The sequence below is a fragment of the Chrysochloris asiatica genome, unplaced genomic scaffold (assembly GCF_000296735.1).
Source record: "Chrysochloris asiatica unplaced genomic scaffold, ChrAsi1.0 scaffold00042, whole genome shotgun sequence".
Classification (NCBI taxonomy): domain Eukaryota; kingdom Metazoa; phylum Chordata; class Mammalia; order Afrosoricida; family Chrysochloridae; genus Chrysochloris; species Chrysochloris asiatica.
The window spans coordinates 20,102,001-20,117,071 of NW_006408560.1; the positions used below are offsets into that span (position 1 = coordinate 20,102,001).

Here is a 15,071-nt window from a genome sequence, read left to right on the forward strand (position 1 = left end):
ACTCAGCAGAGGAAAAGCCACATATGACATGGTGCCGGGGTAGGAGCACGGGTTAAGGCTACTGAGTTTGACACAGCTGAGAGATGGACTACCTCAGATGAGACAGACATACAGTCCTGGGGTTGGACCAACAGCATCATGGTTAGCAACTAGGGTGGGTTAGGGCAAATCCAGACCACCTCTGGCTGGAGCCCAGTGGGTAGGGGCATTGTCCTCTCTTGAATCCAGTAGCCAGTCTGGAGAGTAAATGTTTGAGACCACTCTTGCCTGGCTGGCTGTGCTGCATCTGATTTGGGGGAAGTAGAAGAGTCTTGGTGGCATAGTGGTTAAGCACTCAGCTACTGGATCAAAAAGTTGGAGGTTCAAATCCACCAGTCATTCCATGGGAGAAAGAATTGGCAGTCTGCTTCCACAAAAATGACAGCCTTGGGAACCTAGTGGGGCAGTTCTCTGTTCCATAGGGTAACTATGAACTAGAATAAACACAACTGCAGTAGGTTTGGTTTGGGTTTGGGGGTGATGAATACTATGAAGCTCTCTTCCTAGATCTTCATTATAAATAGACCAAAGCCATCTTTGAGGGACCCCATTCAAAGCTGGGAGGAAACCAGAGTCAAACATCTTTGCCCATTGAAAGATACGTTAAAATCTCTTTAAATCATTCTCCAAGCCCTGGAAGGACACGGGCAGGACAAGTGACTGCCCCCAGTGTCAAATCAGAGAAACAAGAGGATGAGGAAAGAAGCAGCTGAGGCCAGCCTGAGAAGGAGGGGTTACAGCAGCCATCTTAAGGGTGGGCAGGATCAGTTCATGAAATCCCCACCTAATTCCTCAGCTGTAAGAGGTCCAGAGAGGCTCTAGTGATGTGGAAATACTGTTATAAGTGGTAAACATGGGACCAGAGCATCTCCTCTGAAGAAGGAAATGGGTACAGGAAAGGACTCCAGGAAGACTATGGTTCTTTTCCCTGTCAACAGGACCTCTCAGCCCCATCGCACACCTCTGCCAGATTTCCCTGGTATCCCCTGAAGTAGACATGGTAGCCTTTATATTTGGTGGTGTGCCCATCCCCCTGCCCAGACTCGCAGGGGTGATGGACAGTCCCAAGAGCTTGGTCTCCAGCCTAGGCTCTGACATATGAGGCTCTGCTCCTCTGGTGACTGAGTTGTCCCAAAAGCTTCTCCTTCTTTCTCTCCTGGGTGGTTCTTCCTTGTCCTCCATCCCCTTGCTCACTCCTGGCTGTAAGCCCATCCATTTTTCCCTGCAAGTCAGTTCATTTTCAGGCCTCTTTTAAAGCAGAGGGTTGACTGTGCACAAAACCATTCAGAGTGAGAGAGAAATGCTAAGGAAAGTTCGGGACAGGGTAGGGTTGTAAGCTGTTACAGAGAATAAAACATATGTATTAAATGGCTGTGTACTGTGTACTGTGTACTGTGCCTGACACTGGGACAAGGGCTTTAACGGCACATCAATTAATTTACAACAAATGTATTGTCATCACCTCACCTCATTTTGTAGATAAGGAAACTAAGTTTGTCTTATTCCAGACCTTGCACCCTCAACCATGATACAGACTCATCTTGGAATGAGGGCTAGACTCAAAAAACCATAAAGTCAAAACCAAAACCATAACCAATTCTTGCATTGGTTCATGAAACAAGGCCTACTCTAAACCATGGATGGTTCAAGAGAATCCTCAATAAGGTCCATCAGCCACTCTACAGGCCTCTCCTCAGAGATCTCTCTCTCTCTTTCTTGGTTCTCCTCCCTCTTCCAACACAAGGTCTCCTAGGGACAGGGCTATATCAGTCTGGGGTCCTTCCCCAGCACTGCTGACACAGCTGAACCAGAACCTAGGAGGTTGAGGGACCAGGGTGTCTGTGAGTGAGGTGGGGAGGGGGAGTGTGGAGGGACCAGCTCCTCGGGTTTCAGTAGCAAGAGCTTCGGGTGTCTGGTGGGTTAAAAATATAGAGGCCCCAACTCAGGGTCATTTGATACCAGTGACTGAGGCCTGTTAAATCCAAAAGGCCTGAAGTCAGGGACTTAGAGGGAAGGGGATTGAGCAGAAAGTGGGAGCAGAGCATGAAAGAGAGAAGGATAGAGGGAGATAGAGAGTTGCAGGGGTGAAGGGGTGGGGGGGGGGGGGATAGAGGGGGATGGGAAGTACAGGTGCTAAGTGGGTGGAACTGGAGTGCCAGAAAGGTCTAGGAGAGCAAGCAGGAGGAGGTCTGGCTCTGTGGAGAACAACCGCACTGCTACTCACTTCAGGGGGTCTAGGAGATAATGGAGCAGGCCCAAGTCACCATTTAGTCCCATGTCACACCTGTGAGGGCACAACAGGTCAGATTCATGTTGGAACATGTTTCTGGAACTACTGTTCCAATGTCTATGTCCAGTGTCCGTCCTCCCTCAGAGTGCAGCAGAAGTGGCAAGTCAGGACTGGGCCTCATTTAGGTTGTCCTGCTGGATGGCCCGCCCACTTCTCTCAGCTGTCTTCCCACTGGTGGAGAGGCTTGGGGCACAGTGTGAATGCCCCATGACGCCAGGAGATAGGGTTCTGAGTGTCTTCCATGCCAGCATAGCTCTGGCTTTCCCTCTTGGACCCTCTCCTGTCATGTTGTTGAAACAGTCTGTGGGTCTTTCAGTCATGCTGAGGGTTCACACTACTGAAGCATGCAAAACGTATTCCTCTAAAAGAATCTCATATCCCTTCCTGGTACAAAGTACATGCTGTCCCTCCAGAAAGAGAGATGCCTCAGGATGTGGGTAGGACCACTTCATGGTTTTCCTCCTACCTCAGTTTACCTGAAGGACCATGAAGAAGGTCGGTCCTTCCTTGTGAAGTACCCAGAGTTGAACTCATTGACCCTTCCCTCACTTCCAACCTGGATCCAAGAGGTGGTTAGAGTCTCCTCACCCCAACTCCACTTTGGACCTCAGGTACCCAGAATTCACCAATTCTTGCATTGGTTCATGAAACAAGGTGTACTTCATGTTTTCCACATGCTTTTTCCTATAGTTTAATCCCTAATCTTGGTCTTTTCAAAAGTATAGGCATGAATAGTAGCAATTCTCTCACAAAAAGATTACAGAGCCTGGGGAACTCGACCTCTCCACTGGCCGTCTAGAGTTTCCTCCAGAGCATGGAACCCAGAGGCTCAGGGCAGCGAGTATAAATGGTGGGCAGCAGTCACATGACTGTCCCCAGAGCCACACTCCTCACATCTAAGGCCTTGTGGTCACAGAACCCCCAAATTCGCATCTCTGCAGCATGGCATCTACGCCAGCAGGTCTCACTCAGCACACTGTCCTTTCCCTGCATTCCCGAGGTAGGAGTGTTGAGTGAAGAAAAGGAAACTGGCTGGAGCTGAGCCAGGTGGCCAGCCCTGGACATGGCTCTGTCTGTGATTCAGACAATTACCTCATACCCAGTCCACGTGCAGGGGTCTCTGTCCTACAGCCTGGATTGCACTGGTATTGCCGGCCCCACTTTCAGAGGATCAAAGAAACCTCCTCCACCTAGAGCGAACTCCCAGGTCCCTAGGACTTGGAGCCAATGCCCCAATTGTCCCCCTGTTGTCCTCTGTTATCAATTTAACCTCTGACCAAGAATGCCTCCTCCTCTCCACCCCCATTTCCTTCTCCCTAATTACCCCATACTTCCCCTCCCCCATTCCCAGCTTCATTTACCTCCGACTCATCTGGTCATATTTTTAGCTCCGGCATCTCTCCCTTTTCCTTTCTTAATATGGCGATGAGCTAGTGGGCCAGCGTGGGGACGGGGCTGAGGAACCCTGAACATTGGGGGAGGGGGAGGGAAGGAGCCGTTGGAAGCCTGGGTTAGAGATGAAGGAGGTGGGAGGATTCAGGCCCTCATGGATCTGTCCTGGCCTCAGAAGGTTATCCGTCTCTCCTGCCAACCACGGAGACATATTTAGACAGGACCAGGTGGGGGCCGAGAGGTGCCAATTTCAGGGGCAGCTCCGGTTCCCTCCCCGCCCCCTGCTCCTATTCCTCCTCCTGACCCTTTTTCTCTTGGCTCTTTCGGCAGTTTCTCCAGGACCCAGCAGTATCCTCTGGTCACTGCTCTGGGCCATTCCCTACCCCACCCCCACCTGGAGTCCCTTACCTTAGGATTCAGGATCCAGAGGCCCCTCCCCACCTCAGCTAACCTCCTTCTGGACCAGGAGACTGAGCCAGAGCCCACTACCTCCATGAATACCACAGACAGGATGGGGGCCAGAGCGATGCCGGCTCTGCGTCTGACACTGCTGCTACTGCTGGTGCTAGGGGCACCTCAGACCGGGGTGCAGGGGGAGGACGGGCTGGACTTCCCTGAGTATGACGGCGTGGACCGGGTCATCAACGTCAACGCAAAAAACTATAAGAATGTGTTCAAGAAGTATGAGGTGCTGGCGCTGCTCTATCACGAGCCCCCCGACGACGACAAAGCCTCACAAAGGCAATTTGAGATGGAGGAACTGATCCTGGAGGTGAGTGGTTGGGGCCTGAAGAGCTCTCCAAGCTCGGTGCTCTCTGTGGGCCCCCAGTAGCTCTCTGAGGGTGGAGTGTGGGATGAAGGGCAGTGCTGCGGGAATTTTGGCCAACAAGATGCAGTGGCATGTGCTCTTGGCCAAATGAGAGCAGAGGCTCAGGAACCCCAAATACCACCATAGGTAGGCAGCTGAGGGGACTGCAAGGGGATCTCTCCTCCATGCTTTAGGAAGCTACGACTAGGACTAGGACGGGGATATCCTTGGCAGAGGGGAAGAAATGAAAAGGTAGGCACTAAAGGCAAGGGGGCACTGTAGTGCAATGTGTGGCCTCTCTACCCCAGCCCACAAACCACCTCTCCTAGCCAGAACATGTCCTCTCACAACATGCACATTAGAACCCAAACTACGTATCAGTTTAAATGTTATTGATCTTATTTGCATGCCACTTATATAACAGCAAAACGTTTCAACATCTCCTGACACCACGAGGCCTCCCCTTGCCTTCCCTGTGGCCTCTTTCTTCCTCCTCCACTCTAATTCCCCATCAGTCCCTATTGGATCAAATCTGATGCCCAGATTGAAAAATTCTGTGGTTGACAGAGGCTTCTGAATGTCTTTCCCATCATCTCTTTGTGAGAAGAGTTTCCCCAGCCCCCATGCTGACTTCATGCTGAAAGGAGAGAGGGGTTATTGTAAAGAGAAGAAAAAGCCCGTGTTTGGGAGATGTAATTCCACACACCCACTAGGGCCAGGGATGTGTCTGAGAAGTGTGCTTGTCTGGGCTTCTATGGCCTCTACTCCAGTTTTGTGGTACAGAGAGGCCTTAGCTTTCCAGAACCAGCAGCATTTCAGGGTGAGGCACCAGGATTGTGGGCCTCCCCTTTCTGGCCCCACTGACCCTCACTAAGAGCTGAAACTATGCTGTGATTAAACAGTTAAGTATTTTTATTCTGAGTGCTCAGGATCCTGGGTGATCCACCTGCCAGTCATCCCCTCCCATCACCCTGAGCAGCACAGTGCAGAGTCTGTGTGGAGTAAAGCTGGAAGTCTGTGTGGGGTAAAGCTGGAAGTCTGTGTGGGTTAAAAGCATGCTCAGTGCTGAGTGAATTAGGGTTGAGGCTGAGCTGGAGGCTTATAGTGGCAAGTATCTCAGGGTGTGACTGCCCATGGCCTAAGGACAGTCTGAGTAGAGAATGAAAGGGGAGCAGTCCTGGAGAAAGCTGAGCCCTAAGTGTGGGAGAAGGGAGGGAACAGAGTGGGGAACTCAGGGAAACTCTGCCCTCACAGCAACCTGGCCTTCCCCAATCCTCAAAGCATGAGCAGACCCCCACCACGTTCCCTCCACCACCCTCAGGCATAGGCCTTAGTCTCCTGCCTTCCACAATTCTTCCCGTTGGAAGTCACTCTGAAGAATCCCAGTCATTCCCACCCTGAGTGTGGCCTTGACCAGGATGGTGTGCTGGGCTCAGCCTGAAGTATAACACCGTAACATTTAACATAATATGCACATTGTATACAAGCATTAAATGTTCAAGAATGAAAATTAAACTAAAGATTAACAAGGTAGGGTTGTAGGGAAATTGGGAATAATCTGGATCCTAGCAAAGGGTTAAAATCAGCTCAAATCTTCCCTACACCCCAGTTGACTTAGCTTGAAAGCATGAGATGGGGAATAAGGGCTAACATGAATTCCAGGAGCTAATTTTCCATCCCAACCCCTCCCTCCAGTTAGCAGCCCAAGTCCTAGAAGACAAGGGTGTTGGCTTCGGGCTGGTGGACTCTGAGAAGGACACAGCTGTGGCCAAGAAACTAGGTAAGGGAGTGGGGGAGGCAGGAAGGGAAGTTGGTGTGAATGGGAGGGCAGAAGGTGAATGATGGGATCCCTGGTATGGTGCTGTGGGATAAGCACTGGACCACAACGTCGGTTTGAACCACAAGGTTGGCAGTTCACACTCACCAGTTGCTCTTCAGAAACTCTATATAGGGTCTCTATGAGTTGGAACTTAACAACATGGTGAATGACTGAGCAGACAGTCGATGGGAGCTAGTCTGAAAGGCGGGAGTCAAAAGCTGAGATGGGGAAGGTATGATTGGGAGACTTGGTCTCTCCTTTATTCCTTACAGAGACCCATATGAAAATTCCAGAAATCATGGAGGGGAGGGAAAGGGTAGCAGGGAATACAGAAGGAGAGGAGGAGAGATCTCTGCAAAAATCATCTTCCAACCATCCCCCTCCAGAGCTGACGCAAGGGGTTACAGCACCCGACCGCCAGGGGGCAGCACAGGCTTGAGCCTGGACCCCAGATATGGATGGGGGAGGGGAGTGGTCAGCAACAATGAAGTCATCTAGACAGTAATAACCTGTTGTGTCCAATCTATTCCAACTCATAGCACCAGTAATAGCCGAGGGTTAAAGAGCTGGACTGGGAATCAGTTACTTGAGTCCTCAGAGCAGGTAATCTGAATATCCATCTACAGTTATGGCAGACAGAGAAAGGAAGGAATATTGCTGGAATCTCTACCTCCTGGCTCCCCTATTAGGTTAGCATCCTGAGCTAAAGCCAAGGCTTGGACATCAGATGTGTAAGGGGCAAAGGACAAGGGAAGTAAGTGAGTGTGGCAGGACAAGGGAGAGGTAGAGGTTGTGGGCTTGAGAGGGACTGTTGTCATTGGAGGGGGTGGGTTGGATCCTTGGATCTGCAGGAAGGTTGGGATCCTGGCTCACCTTTGGCCCACTCCCTAGGACTAACTGAAGAGGACAGCATTTACGTGTTCAAGGGAGATGAAGTTATTGAGTATGATGGCGAGCTCGCAGCTGACACCCTGGTGGAATTTCTTCTTGACGTGAGAATTCCCGTGGACCTGCAGGATTGCTTTGACTTCCACCCATCACCCTTTAAGTCCCCAACACACACACACCCTCCATTTCCTCAGCCCTCTTCTCCCTACACTCATCTCTGGTTCTCACAGTCAGGAGAAAAAAATCACTCCCTTCCTTCAATGTCCCTGCTCTTCCAGGTGCTAGAGGACCCTGTGGAGTTGATCGAGGGTGATAAAGAGCTTCAGGCATTTGAGAATATTGAGGATGAGATAAAACTCATTGGCTACTTCAAGAACAAAGATTCAGAGCGTGAGTAATCCTCAAACTCCCAGCCTGAATTCCCTATTTTATGGCCCTTCCACCTCTCCACATTACCAACAGCTCTCTATCCTCATTTCCTGCATTGCTTCTTCTCCCCACCCTGCTTTACCACCACCCCCCCTTACTGATCACATCCCCCTGTACTCTGGTTATTTCCCAGGCAGACTCCCAACATCCCACCTTCCCTCTACTGCAGCCCTACTATGCAAGGGGACTTCTGAAGGTTCATGGAAAGTTCTCATTGTCTTTTAATTCCATTTCCACAAACTTTGAAGCACCCCTGGTGTCTTATCCACTACAGAGGATGGGGGTGGATTCTCAGGATGAACTTCTCCTCACCCCCAGCCTCTCAGGGCTCCTTACTCACTCAAGTCTGCCAAAGAAGAATTACAAAGAGGTAGATGGGAGATGATTCCTTGGAAGACCCTGGTTCCCCAGAAACTGACTCTTTATCTCCTCTCAGATTTCAAAGCCTTTGAGGATGCAGCGGAGGAGTTTCATCCCTACATTCCCTTCTTCGCCACCTTTGACAGCAAGGTTCTCCACCCGTGGTTCTTTTGGGCCTCCCTCACTCTCCTATGCTGCCCTCCACCCACCAACACACTCCCAATACCCCCAACCCTTTCTGTCCCATAGATTTTAGAGCTGAAAGAGGCTTTTGTTTACCTAACCCACTTCTCTCATGTTGAACCCAAACCCAGAGAAGTTAAGAAACTTACCAAATGTCACAGTGGCAAAGACAAGACTAGGACCTACTTCCCTGACTCTCTTCCCAGCATGTGTTCTCCCTAAATACTGCTTCTCAAGCATGCTCCTTCATCCCACCCCCACCCCCCACCCGCTTCACTCCTCCCTGCCCTCCACCCATGAAGGTGGCAAAGAAACTGACCCTGAAGATGAATGAGATTGATTTCTATGAGGCCTTCATGGAAGAACCTGTAACCATCCCAGACAAGCCCAATAGCAAAGAAGAGATTGTCAGCTTTGTAGAGGAGAACCGGAGGTGAGCTTCTGGGGGCTCAGTATGCTCCTTCTTGGGCTAGAATGTTCATCTGTGACATGCAGCCCAGCAAACAGCTGGTCCTGCCCAGAGATAAATGTGCTTCTGGGAAGCATTGCTCCTTGATACGCTGAGAATTTTGCAGAATATTCTGCAGCCCAGTACTTAGCCCCAAGCTATATACAAAGAAGGTCCTCCTTGTTGTTGTTGTTGTTAAGTGCCACTGAGTAGATTCCAACTCATAGAGACCCTGTACAGGATTTCCAAGGAACAGCTGGTAGGTTAGAACCGCCAACCTTGTGGCTGACAGTCCAGTGCTTATCCTACAGCGCCCCACCAGGATCATCATTCATTGTGAAATTGTGATTTACAAAGTCACCACATGAGTGCTTTCTGCTTCTATTATTATATTTACTTCTTTTAACAACCTCAGTTAAAGGTGTTCCATAAGTAGTGTCAGAACTGGGATGCTAACCAAGTCTGTCCCATGTTTGTCCTCATAGTTTACTTTACACAGGTGGTTCTTAATGGGGAGAAAGGGTTGAGATTTTGCCCTCTAGGAGATACTTGAAGGTCAATGTCTGGAGACATTTTCGTTGGGAGAATGTTACTGGCATCTAGTGGGTAGAGAGGCCAGAGATGCTGCTATATACCCTACAATGCACAGGCCAGACCTCCACAACAGAATTGTCTAGCTCAAAATGTCAGTAGTGCCAAGATTGAGAAACCCTGTTCTAAACACACACTCGATTCCTTCACACTCCTCCACAAGTAGAGAGATGCCCATTCAACATGGTGAATGCTACTCACTTTCACTTTCCAACTAGATTTGGGTCCTTCTGGCCTGGCAGATCTCATGTTTGCCTTGTTCCACTCTGCATACACAGTGCCTAACACAGTGCTCACAACATACTGTGGCTGTGACGTGCCATCGAGTCGGTTCCGACCCGTAACGACCCTGTATAGGGTTTCCAAGGAGCAGCTGGTGAGCTTGAACCACCTACCTTGCAGTTCAAACGGCTTTGCAGTCTGATGCATTAGCCCACAGCACCACACCAGGACTCCTTCAGAACATATTAGTTGGTTGGTTATGTGCTGTGGAGTCAGTTCCAACTCATAGCAACCCTGTATAGGGTTTCCGAGGCTATAAATCTTTACAGGAGCAGAAAGCCTCATCTTTCTCCTGCAGAACAGCTGGTAGTTTCGAACTGCTGACTTTGCAGTTCACAGCCCAATTCATAACCATTGTGCTACCAGAGCTCCTTTCAGAACAAATTGTTGTTGTTGTTAAGTGCCGACGAGTCGATTCCAACCCATAGTGACCCTGTATAGGGTTTTCGAGGAGCATCAGGTGAGCTTGAACCACCTACCTTGCAGTTCAAACGACTTTGCAGTCTGATGCATTAGTCCACAGCGCCATACCAGGACTCCATCAGAACGTATTGTTAAGTGTCGTCGAGTCGGTTCCGACCCATAGCGACCCTGTACAGGGTTTCCAAGGCTGTAAATCTTTACAGGAGCAGAACGCCTCATCTTTCTTCCGCGAAGCAGCTGGTAGTTTCGAGCTGCTGGCCTTAAGGTTCACAGCCCAATTCGTAACCACTATGCTACCAGAGCTCTTTTCAGAACATATTAGGCACTCAATATTACTGAATGAGTGATGGAATATATAAATCGATGAATACGCATATGTCCAACTTTCTCTCACCTTTCTCCCAAAAGTCTCTCCCACAATCCTTTGCCCAACTTCTCTTCTCCCACCCACTTTCACTACGCAATGATCTGGGCCTGGTGGCCAGAGCTTAGACTTTGTCAGTTGGCTTTGTTCTGAGCTACAAGCTGTCTGTGCCCTGGGCATGACCGAGAGGCAGACTCTATCATGGGGACCCTCTAAAGGAGATTGCCCTTCTCACTCACTGAGTTGTTAGACGCCTTCAATTCCAACTCAGCCACCCTATGTGACAGAGTAGAAGTGGCCTATAAGGTTTTCTTGACTATGATCTTTCTCCCAGAAAGCCTCTGGGTGGGTTTGAACCACTAACCTTTCTGTTAGCAGTCAAGTGCTTAACCACTAAGTGACCTGCTATGGTCTCTTCCAGATCAACCCTGAGGAAACTGAAGCCTGAGAGTATGTATGAGACCTGGGTGAGTGCCTCTGGCCAGGGCCAGGCCCTCAGGGGAGATTGGGTTGCTGAGGACTCCAGTCTTAGAAACATCCCACCCTCTCCTCCTCACTGCCTGCTGTAGAAAGCCAGTACATCAGCAAAGGCTGAAGGTTTTCTATTCTAAAGACTGTATCAGGAATTGGGAGGCAGACCTAAGTGGATGAAGATGACAAGGGAAGAGACCCAAGCTCTGGGGCTAAAGGGAGTTCCAGAGGAGGTGTGGGGCCCTGGAGCTGGAAGGGGCAGTGTCACGTGGAAAAGGGTCACCACACCACCACAAAAGCATACCTGGCCAGAAGCTGGATTTCCACAAAATTCAGGTTCGAGGAAGGTCTAGGGTCTGTTCTGGACACTTCAACTTCAGGGAGTATAGCTGACCCTCCCTTCCCCCCAACAGGAGGACGATCTGGATGGGATCCACATTGTTGCCTTTGCAGAGGAAGCTGATCCTGGTGAGGGAGGAATACTGGACAAGATTGGAGAGGGGATGGGCAGACGTTGTGGGAGAGATGGGTGTGCTGGTTGGAGCAGAGAGTTTGCAAGCAGCCTGGGGCTGAAGATAGGGAATCGTGGGAGGCAGGGAACTAGATCTTGACTGACTCCTGTTTCCTCTGCGCCTGATTCCTCTCCACCCTGCCTCATACTTCTCACTTGTTTTCCTTCCAAGATGGTTATGAGTTCTTAGAGATTCTCAAGTCTGTGGCCCAAGATAACACTGAAAACCCAGATCTTAGTATCATCTGGATTGACCCTGATGACTTCCCCCTGGTAAGAGGCTAACAACCTGCTCATGTGATGTCGTCTTAAGGTAGGACCTCAGACTAGGGCATCTTCTGAGGAGTTTGTTTCTGAGACACTAACCCCATTTCCTATCTAGGGGTCCTTGGGAAGCTATGATGTTGCATGCTTAAGGACACAGTGGGCATTGAGGTATCCTAGGGTGGGAGAAATAAGCAGGAAAGGGAGTTGCTTGGGACAAAACACATGGTTCCCAAAGCAGGGACTTGGTAGGTACCTTGTGTGCCCAAAGCTGACTCCCAGATAAAACTAGAGTTCTGCTAAACAGATGGGCTCTCTGCATATGAGTAACACACTCAATCATATAAGATTCCATGTCTCAGGGGATAATTTTGTACCCAGCTGAATCCCTAACACTTAGCACTCATTGTTGAATGAGTAACTGAATGAATATTCAGAACTGGGGGGGAACATGAGCTTTTTTTAGAGATATAGAAAGTGAGGGCCACAGAGAATTGACTTGCCCAAGATCCAAAGGTCAGTTAGTGGCAGATCCAGGATCCGAACAGGGTTTCTCATTTAGTTTTCCTCAGGAAGGGAGGAGCCAGTGTCCCCTCTTGATACTTTTCCTTTGAGATTTCTACTTTTCTGCTGCTCAGCTCTACCCATTCCCTTCAGGCCCTACGGCTGGATTCATTGACATCCACTGTGAATTCATAATGTCCCCTCTTTAGCCTTGGGCTGACCCTCACATTCACCCTTGGACTTAATGTACTCCTAGACCTCACTGAGTTGTGGTATTTGGGTCTTTCTACAGCTGGTCCCATACTGGGAGAAGACGTTTGACATCGACTTGTCAGCCCCACAAATAGGAGTCGTCAATGTTACTGATGTGAGTTCTCTCCCCTCATCACTTTTGGCCCCCAGCTCTGCTTCCCAGCATAGTTAGTTCTCCTCTGCTCTGCTTAGTAAGGATTCCGTCCTTCCCAGAGAAATAGGCATACCCATTCTAATGGCTGGATGGAGGGGACAATTCATGACCTGAACACTCCTTGCATCCACCTGTGGGAACCTGTTGCTCATCTTTCAAGACCCAATTTAAATCTCCTCTCCATGAAGTCTTTCCAGATCTCTCATTTGAAACCATTCCCTCCTTGGTCCACTGGCATCTAGAACATGAATTTTATATGGTTTTGTTATGTATCAGGTCTGTCTCTCAAGGTAGACTTTGAGCTCTTTGAGAGCAGGAATCTTCTTATGCACAATGGTAGGTGCTTCAGAAATATTTGTTGACTTTAATAAGCTAATCTTGGCTTTCACAGAATTCTCGATCTTAAATGGGAGGCAGATATAGATTTTATTAACTACAAGGCCAGATATAATCAGCTTTACATAATAAAGGTACAAATAGGAAAACACAGGAGAAAAAAGTGGTTTCTGCTTCAGAGAACCAGAGAAGTAAGTTTAAGATAAGGGTGGGGAATTGGCCGGCCTTCAGGTTGTATAAAGTCCACACAAACATTGGTCTGGTCCTGCCAAGGCAACCATAGTTCCAGCCATCACATTTGTTAAATACCGTGGAGTCAGTTCCGACTCATAGTGACCCTGCACAGGGTTTCCGAAACTAAATCCTTACGGGTGAAGAATGCCTCATCTTTCTCCTGCGGAACTGCTGGTAGTTTCGAATTCTACCGACCTTGAGGTTAGCAGCCCGATTTGTAACCACTACGTTACCAGAGCCATCACATTGGTTATGTGCCATGGAGTCAGTTCTGACTCATAGCAACCCTGTCCAGGGTTTCCGAGGCTGTAAATCTTTACGGGAGCAGAAAGCCTCATCTTTCTCCCGTGGAACAGCTGGTAGTTTCAAACCGCTGACCCTGCGGTTCGCAGCCTGATTCTTAACCACTACGCTACCAGAGCTCCTTAGAGCCATCGCATTAGGGGTGAGTTAATGAAATGTTTGACCAAATGCAGCAGTCTAATTGTTAATTTGATAATTTTGTGTGGCCTGTGAATGATGTTTTAATTTTTAGCAGATAAAAGTTTCCTTGTGCCTGGTTTAAGAGGGTGTAGCACTTAAAATGGATCCCAAAAAGCAGAGGCTAGGGAGAGTTACTTCCAAACTAAGCCTGAGCGAAAGTTTAAACAGGAGAGGTTTAAGAAAAGCTAAGTCATTTTGTGTGGTTTGAGAGTGCAGTGATTACTGAAGATGCTATTGGAAAAGCAGGCCATGGAAAACCTTGAACGGTGAAGAGTTGCTGGCTTTTATTCTAAAGACCATGACGAGCAGCCTATGGTTTTGTAACAAGGGCATAATACAGAGGTCTGTTTCAGGAAACTCAGTATGGCAAGAGCATGGATGAAAAATTGAAGGGAGAAGGTCTCTTTGTCAATCCATCCTCTCCACTCACTCCACAATCTCTATTCTAATACGAGGGGACTTCAGAAAGTTTGTGGAAAAATGGAATTGAAAGAGAACAGAATTTTTCCATGAATTTTTTTAAGCCCCCTTGTTTACACCTTCACCTGGACAGCTTCCTTGTCCACAAAGAGAAGAAGCGATGTTGACAAGTGAAAGAATACATAGGACAATGAGTAGGAGGACAGATCCAAAGACCCAAGCCATGCCTACTTCTGCTCCCTGTCCATGTTATCTCCTAGGCGGATAGCATCTGGATGGAGATGGACAATGAGGAGGACCTGCCTTCAGCTGAGGAGCTGGAGGACTGGCTGGAAGATGTGCTGGAGGGAGAAATCAACACAGAGGACGATGACGATGATGACGATGATGACGACGATGATGACTAGTTGCTGTGGCAACCATCTTCCAGTCCAACCTGCTTTCCTCATGCTCCCTCCTGCCTTCCTGTCCTTCCCTGAGCTCCTCTGGGGACACTAGGCCATCCTTCGTCATAGGGCCCATTGGGGTCTATGTGCTGGTGCTAAGACTCTGGTCCCCTTTATCTGATGAGGAAAGGAGCTGCTTTTCTCTAGATGTCAGCCAAGCCCTCTCATCTGACTTGGGTTTCTTGTCTCATCATTTACCAGCAGCATCTATTATTTGTTTCTTCCTTTACTCTCTACACTCTCTCTCCTGATTCTCCTCTTGTTGTAGCTACAGGTCCCCGTCTCTCCTGTTATCCCCCTCCCTCACTCTCTCAAACCCTATATCCTGACTGTCTGTCTGATCCCTGGCCAGGAGGAAGGGAGGGTACTGTGTTTGGAGCTGTAACACAGCAATCTCTTGTTAATGTATTTGGGTCAAATGAGAGGCCTCAATAAAGAGATCTGGGGCAGCATAAGCAAGTATCTGTTGATGAGGTCTCACCACTTTATAGGAGGGGAGGGTACCAGTGTGGAGGGCTTTGGGTGTGAGTATCTCCTTAGGAACAAGCTCGGGACTGTGATAGCAAGGAGTTGGGGCTCCCTCCGGGCACTCATCCCAGAGAAGCTTGGATTATTTATCAGTTTCAAGTCAATATGCCTATTCTGAGCACATGGTGTTGGTCCAGCATCACTGTTAGGCT

General features: G+C 49.0%; 1 protein-coding gene across 1 annotated transcript; it reads left to right on the top strand.

Moving 5' to 3' along the window:
- Positions 1-3,964: 3,964 nt before the first annotated feature.
- On the top strand, positions 3,965-14,844 carry CASQ1 (calsequestrin 1 (fast-twitch, skeletal muscle)). The gene is made up of 11 exons (XM_006861643.1): positions 3,965-4,493; positions 6,225-6,309; positions 7,240-7,340; positions 7,515-7,626; positions 8,102-8,175; positions 8,511-8,641; positions 10,738-10,783; positions 11,201-11,255; positions 11,471-11,571; positions 12,359-12,433; positions 14,206-14,844. The coding sequence occupies exons 1-11, from the start codon at positions 4,215-4,217 to the stop codon at positions 14,350-14,352; spliced, it is 1,206 nt and encodes a 401-aa protein (XP_006861705.1). The 5' UTR covers positions 3,965-4,214; the 3' UTR covers positions 14,353-14,844.
- The last annotated feature ends 227 nt before the right edge of the window (positions 14,845-15,071 follow it).